At 34.9% G+C, this 8,225-nt stretch overlaps 1 protein-coding gene across 1 annotated transcript; it reads right to left on the bottom strand.

The window, feature by feature from the left end:
• Positions 1 to 7,251: 7,251 nt before the first annotated feature.
• Positions 7,252 to 7,980, bottom strand: LOC127679844 (very-long-chain (3R)-3-hydroxyacyl-CoA dehydratase 2-like). Its single transcript, XM_052175444.1, has one exon. It carries the CDS (start codon positions 7,776 to 7,778, stop codon positions 7,347 to 7,349), a length of 432 nt encoding a protein of 143 aa, XP_052031404.1. The 5' UTR covers positions 7,779 to 7,980; the 3' UTR covers positions 7,252 to 7,346.
• Between the last annotated feature and the right edge of the window lie 245 nt (positions 7,981 to 8,225).

Here is an 8,225-nt window from a genome sequence, read left to right on the forward strand (position 1 = left end):
GTGTAATGATGACTTCAGGAAATATTTTGTCATGGCATTATGTGAAGAGAATATTCTGCATTTTCTTCCCAGGAATTCATAAATGGGCTCATCTTCCTACTTCTGTTACATTACATCCTGCCTTATATACACCTTGCTGCTTCTCATTAAGTAGCCATGTGGGTGAAAAAAGGCATTCTGATGGCAGACTGTGAAAAATATAACAGATATATACAATAAAATTTGTTTGATCTGTCAACCAGAAATTGAACAAAAGTCTGTATTTTTGAAGTAATTTAAACAATTGTTATGGGACAAGTTCTTTTCTGTTTTATACAGAAATATTGCAAAGACCTTTTTCTCCATCAAAAGAAACCCTTTGCTAATACAGCAACCACTGATACCACTCTTAGCATAAAGATGTCAGACTTACAGATATCAAGTGAAGTGGTTTGAAGAAACAATGTACTTAATTACATGCCTGCTCTAGGAGTAAAGAATGAATCACTTGCAAAGCGTATATATTCCCTGATATCTGAAAAAAAATGCACTTCGTTAATGTGAAATGCTTGGGTGCAAATTAGCCTGCTCTTATAATTTGGTCCTCTGCCCATTAATGTAAGCTCTAGAGAGAATAATGATTTGCCATATTAAAAATATGAAATAAAGTCATTGAAGTTTAAATTGCAGAGCAAAACAAAAAAAAGTATTAGGTGGTTTCCCCAGTAATTTTGCTGATGGTACAATTCTTATACATTATCCCCATGATGGTTTCTCATGCTATTAGGAAATCTAATTAGCTATTTAGGGCTGTATTTCCAAAGAAATGGTTTACTTAATAAAGGAAAGTAAGCAACTGACAGTTTGAATTTTTAATCTCCAGCAAGAAACCAGCACTCTTTATATTTAAAAGTAAAATTTAGCATTTGCTCTTAATGATGTAAATTATGCAATGACAGTATAGAAATTGAAATGGTAAAAACAATGTTTAACTTGTAAAAAACAAGTATATTATATTAATTTATACATACAAACATCCAGCAATGAAAATAAACAAAGTTTATTAAAATTATTTTATTAGACTATTGCTATTAATTGTATACTACTTCATATTGTATCAGATTTTTACTTTATCAACTTTTTAATTTGAAATAATTAGATTCTTCCCTTTCATTAGATATTTTATATATATTTAATGAAAATATTTTTTCATAAAATATATTCTGATCATTGTTTCCCTGTTTTTTCTCCCTCAACTTCTACCAGATCTTCTCCACCACTCTACACACCCTACTCCCCACATTTTCTTCCTCTTTCTGTTTCTTTAGAAAACAAACAAAAATCAGAATAAAAGAAACAAAGAATAATCACCAGAAACATACCCATTCAAACACACACACACACACACACACACACACTCACACACACACATGCACTCACACACAGAGAACCCATAAAAACACAAATCCAGAAACCATAATAAACAAGCAAAGGACTACTAAGACAAAATGCCAAACAAAGCCATCTGAGACAAAAATCTACACAAATATCATTGGATTAACATGGTGTTTGCCATCTATTTCTGCTTAAGGAGCCTATTCTTAGGTGTAGCTAATAATATATCTAGTGAAACTCCACTTGAGAAAACAATGTCGTCATTTTCAAGTGGATTTAGCTTCTGGGTTAAAGATAAGAATTCATGTCTACTTTTTCTTCTCAGTGCTGTGATAACATCTAGTGTGAATCTCTACAGACACTGTGCATTCTCGCAAGGTCTTGTTGAATTCATATGAGTAAGTCTTTCATATTTAAATTCATGTTCATATTCAAAGTCTTAGGAGTCTGGAAGACAACTGTTACTTGCTCTCATTTATCCCATTGGGCTTTTAAAATTTTAGACATTTTTGATATACACTGTTTAAAAAATATTGTATCAAAACCATCTTTTACATATATGTTTCATACACGCAGACATTTTTATTAAAATTTGAAAATCCAAAAGCTCATTCTGGGAAGAGGTTTATGTCTGGAAGAACTATTGTTTGATGTACAAGCACATATACTCAAATTTATTTTTACTAAATATGTTTGGGTTTGTAGAACTATTTTTAGATTGCCACATAGTCACAAGCATTCACGGTTACTATTTTCATGTCTCAAAATCTTTGGAAGTACAGACTTGAGAAATGTTGGATGTGAATTATGGTTTGTGATTGAGTAATGAATTGGGCAATAGTTTCCACTTCTCTGGTAGTAGAAAGAAACATCTAAGATAAAAGTAGAACACGTGTACATGCACATGTGTGTGTGAGAGACACATAACAATGTTCAGTGGCAACATAGCTTTGAAAATATTCAGGAAAAATAACATTGAGTATATATGCATGTACATCACACAATAGTTATTCCAGTCAAATATAGATAGTACATGTAATTACAACACTACAACATTATTTATTTATAAATTTCATTTCCAATTCGTTGAAATGCATTAAGAGATACATTCTTCATAATGCTTCAAATTTTAGCAAATATGGTAGGTATTGTGGATAAAATTAGGATTATAGGATTGCTAATTGAGAAGGTATATACATCTGATAGGAAGTTTGTTTGCTTTTCACACAGGCATGTACATGAGTACACATACATGTCATGTCCTCTAATAGTCTTAGTAGAATCTTTCTGGACAGAAACAGCATGACATGGCCACTAACATAAAATAGAAGATACATCCATATTCTACTCAGAGAGATACAGACATGAATACCTATGAAAATGTCACAATTAGTTACTATTTAGGAGTTTTTTCTGTTCTCTGAGTGATCATTTAGGGAAATCATATGATTACCTGTCCATTATTATAATAGGCCTAGAATATTTGCTAGTTTACATTTCCTCTTATTAATACATGTCAGTAAAAAGCAAGATTATAAGTATATAAATATATTGCTTCATGAAAACTTAACTTTATTATTCATTGACAGTAATGCAAAAAATCCATTTAACATGATAATAAATTTCACTGTATTATTGTCATTATTGTATATAAATAAAAATATGATACGTTAGAAGGGCTATATCAGTACTTGTAATTTCAAAAATTATGCCAAAATTCAATATTATTTCAATATTTTTACTTTTGATAACTTATTTAAGAGATAACATATTCTAAATATGGAAATTTAATTATTTCATTTCTTTTAATAGACTATTTTTTGCAGAATTTTTTTTACTGTTAACTACATGGATAGTTGCTCTCAACTCTATGAATCAAGGTAATAACACTACTATTGTGATTATTAAAACAAAATACCCAGACTGATACATCTGCATACATTCATTACTGTGCATATTTTCAGAGCTAAATCACTATGAAAGAAGCTAATGCTAGTATGACTCAAAATAATCAATTCATTAATTAAAATAGATATATTATCAAATGAAATTACTTAATAACTTCAAGATGATTATTTCAGTTTCAAAAACTAGTTTAAATTTTCCAGACTTTCTATTTTCTAGGAACATTTTGACAATCATAAAAAGTAAAATAAAAGCAAAAGTAATCATTATATGTATACCATATGAAAGGTTTATTAACAGAGCTAAGTTATAATAATCTTTTACATTAATATTATAATAAACCTTTGTTCACGATGTCTTAATTTCTAAGTGCTCATGTTATACTTATTTATAGTCAATGCTTTTTGGTTTGTTTGTTTGTTTGTCTTGCCAGCAGTGTGTTTATTTAATTATATTCTAGTTTGGTTCCCTACCACAAAAATAACACTGAATTAACTCACCTTTTGTCCCTTCCATTCCACTCTAATGTGTAGATCAAACATAACACATTTTACTTGACACACTTAGCTCTTTGATACAGACCACCTCAGGCCCCACTTCTTTTATTTTTTTTCTTTTTTTCTTTTTTTTAATTTGATATATTCTTTATTTACATTTCAAATGGTTTCCCCTTTCCTGGCTCCCCACTCCCTGGAAAGTCCCATAAGCCCTCTTCCCTCCCCCTGTTCCCCCATCCAACTTTTCCTGCTTCCCTGTTCTGGAATTCCCCTACACTGCTGCACTGAGCTTTTCCAGGATCTGGGGCCACCCCTTCCTTCTTCTTGGACATCATTTGATATGTGTATTGTCTCTTGGGTATTCCAAGCTTCTAGGCTAATATCTGCTTATCAGTGAGTGCATGCCATGAGTGTTCTTTTGAGACTGGGTTATCTCACTTAGCATGATATTCTCCAGCTCCATTCATTTGAAGAATTTTATTAATTCATTGTTTCTAATGGCTAAATAGTACTCCATTGTGTATATATACCACATTTTTTTTATCCATTCCTCCGTTGAGGGACATCTGGGTTCTTTCCAGCTTCTGGCTATTATAAATAAGGCTGCTATGAACATAATGGAGCATGTATCCTTATTACATGCTGGGGAATCCTCTGGGTATATGCCCAGAAGTGGTATAGCAGGGTCCTCCAGTAGCGTCATGCCCAGTTTTCTGAGGAACCACCAGACAAACCAGCAACCAACAAATTGTGAAAACATCCTCACCAACCCTTCATCTGACAGAGGGATAATATCCAATATATACAAAGAACTCAAGAAGTTAGACCCCAGAAAGCCAAATAACCCTATTAAAAATGGGGTACAGAGTTAAACAAAGAATTTTCACCTGAAGAACTTTGGATGTCTTAGAAGCAACTTAAGAAATGTTCAACATCATTAGTCATTAGGGAAATGCAAATCAAAACAACCTTGAGATTTCACCTCACACCAGTCAGAATGGCTAAGATTAAAAACTCAGGAGACAGCAGGTGTTGGCGAGGATGTGGAGAAAGAGGCACACTCCTCCACTGCTGGTGGGGCTGCAAGCTGGTACTTTCCACTCAGACCCCACTTCTAAAAAGATTCTTTGGTTCACATCAGACACCAAAATATATGCACATTGATATAATATAAAGTATTATCTACTATAGATGCCTAGTAGCCACACCAGTCTAATTTTTAACTCTTGTAATTTTTTTACCACCCTTCCTGTCCTTCATTAGGATAACTTTAGTCTCACCTTCAGACCGGTGGCAAACTTCTCACAGGTGCTTCTTTTCCTTCCCAACTGAGTTCACTGGGTATTTTACCCCTGGGTACAGACACAGGATACCATTAAACCTCTCATTCCTGTCTCTTTTGAGACATGTTCTTTGTCTCATTCATGCTTGTAGGAACACTGCCTCATACCACACATCCAATTCTCTGGGTACCTTGCCTCATGGTATGGATGGAATTCCAGCAAATTTCTATAGGCACATCCAGACTTTTCTCCTAGTCTATCTGTATTCCATTCTGCCATACACCAAACTGCAGAAGGACTGTCTACTATGGAATCCATAGCCACCATATTTTCTAAGAACCGAAAGGTAACAGCAACAAAATAATAAAATTCTCCACAGAAACCAAAGAACAGAATACTCACTTCAAAAAGACAAGATCACATATTGACAACTAAAATCATCTCAATCACCATTACTCTAGATTTCTAGACACATGTACAAAAACATAAACATGAACACGCAAAATAATGTGCCTCTACCAGAAGTGAGTAACACCATTAAAGTAGGCTCTTACAAGTATAATGTAATTGAAGCACAAGATGGAGACTTCAAAGTAAAAATTATTAATGTGTTTAATGACCTTAAATTGGATATGAATGAATCCCTTAATGAGGTTTGTGAAGAGACAACAATCAATGGAATGAAATATAGAAAACAGTCATAAAAGTAGAAATGGAGGAACAAAAGAAGAACCAGATTGAGATAAAGCTAGAAATGAAAAATGAGGAACTCAAACAAATTCTCAGAGCTAAGTCTCCCCAGCAATGTAGACATGATTCAATAGATACGCTCAAGTATTAAAAAACAAGATAAAAGAAATAGATACCTCAGTCAAAGAACATGTTAAATCTAAAAAACAAAACTCCAAGCACAAAACTTTCAGGTTATTTTAGTGCTATGAAAACAAAAACAAAAAGAAATTCAGAATATAGGATAGAGGAAAGGAGAATTTCAGTCTAGAGAAAGGACCCAAGGAGCTGAAGGGGTTTGCAGCCCCATAGGAAGAACAACAATATCAACCAATCAGTACCTCCAGAGCTCCCAGGGACTAAACTACCAAAGAGTACACATGGAGGGACACATGGCTCCAGCTTTATATGTAGCAGAGGATGTCCTTGTTGGGCATCAATGAGAGGAGAGGCCCTTGGTAGTGAGAAGGCTCCATGCCCCAGGGTAGGGGAATGCCAGGACAGGGAAGCAGGAGTGGGTGGGTTGGTAAGCAGGGGGAAGTAGGATGGGTTGGAGGTTTTTGGAGGGTAAATGAGGAAAGTGGATGACATTTGAAATGTAAATAAAGAAAATATCTAATAAAAATTAATTAAAAATAATTCCAGGTTAAATATACATGAAATAATTTTAACAAAATCCTAGAAGATTCTCAGCTTAAAGAATGAAATGCCTATCAATATACAGAAAGGATAAAAAATAGCAAATAGTCAGGGACAGAAAAACAGCACATAAACATTAAATGTACAGAACATAGACAGCAATTTGGAAGATGCAAGGAAAAGAGAACAAGTCACACATAAATGCAGGACCATTAGAATAACACTCAATATCTCAGTGGAAATGCTGAAATCCAGGTCATGGATAGACTTTCTACCAAGTCTGAGAGATCACAGAAGCTAGAAAATTGTATCCCCAAAACTATTACTCACATCTGGAAAATAAAAAAGAAATCAAGAAATTTCTTGATATCTGTTAGCTACCAAATTTAAGATGAGGTGAAAAGTTTAAGTTAATCTATAGTCTAGGAAAAATATATGCAGTAATTAAAATTCTCCCAACTAAAAATAGCTCAGGAGGACCATATGAAATCTGCTCAGAATTCTACCAGACATTCATAGAAGAAATACTATCAATACTCTTCAAAATATTTTGCCAATGAGAAACTGAATAGAACCAAATTCTGTTTATGAGTCCAAAGTACCTTGGTAGCTAAACCACATAAAATGACCCCCCCCCAAAAAAAGAAATTATGCATAATTATCTCCTATCAGTAAAGATACAAACATCCTCAAGAACATACTTGTAAAATCAATTCAAGATTACATCTAAAGGGTTTTTTTTTCATTTTTAATCTTTTTATTTTTATTTTTTATAAAATCCCAGGCCCATATGACACTGGATTTTGCTTTTTATTTTTGTTTTGTATTTAATATTTTAAAAATAGTTCTTATTGGGAACTCAAAAAGGCTGCAGCATTTTTTGATCATTGAAAAGTTTGGTTTGGGGTGCTGTGGAGAGCTACTCAAACTTCTTGTGTTCTTCGGTGTGAGAAAGGACCTTTCTTCTCTGGTGTATCATGTGGAAGTGCAACTGGGGGAAAAGTGGAATGTAGGAGATCATGATCAGAATCAGGAATGCATGGCAGTCAAAGGAGAAGTTGTACTTGTTAGGTAAGCTGATGGAGTACAGGCCAGCCTGTGGGACAAAGGTCAGGGCCGCGTATATTGTGAGGAGCTCTCCTGTCACTCCCATTGGGTAAAGCACGATGAAAAGTGTGTACCTGGCCCCTTTGATGATGTAAGGCAAGTGGTTTAACAGACTGAATGTGTAAAGGGAGTAACGGATAATTTCTGTGATTGTCCAGGCAATAACAAACAGAAGTACACTGTCTTCACTCTGCACCTCTTTGACACTATGTGCCACTGCCCATATTAGGAAAACTCTTGACATCACCTGGAAAGAAGTCAGGACAACAGAAGATGGCACGATCCCTATAGCACAATGTAAAATCTCCAGTAAGGCTCCTGTTTGGAAGAACTTCAAAGGTTTTTCTATTGAATAATAAAGACTATGGTAGCTCCCCTTAGCCAGGTATGCTCTCACCAGCCCAACTGCTATCACCAGCCACCCGCCGTCATCACCACATTGTAGATGACCAAGTACGCTGTGGCCACAGGCCCGGGGCCCTTCTTCTTCTTCCGTGCTGCTGTCGCCAGCCCTGGCTTGGCCACTGCCGCCCCCATTCCCCTTGGTCGCGCTGCCACTATGTCAAGCGCCCGCAGCCTGCTCTCCTTGCGCGTGCACCTCAGACCCGACTGGGTACTTCTAAAGGGTTTTTAACTATGATAAAGTTAGCTTCATTCCAGTGATTAGGAGATAGTCCAACATACATAAATT

Source organism: Apodemus sylvaticus, chromosome 3 (genome assembly GCF_947179515.1).
Source record: "Apodemus sylvaticus chromosome 3, mApoSyl1.1, whole genome shotgun sequence".
NCBI classification, from domain to species: domain Eukaryota; kingdom Metazoa; phylum Chordata; class Mammalia; order Rodentia; family Muridae; genus Apodemus; species Apodemus sylvaticus.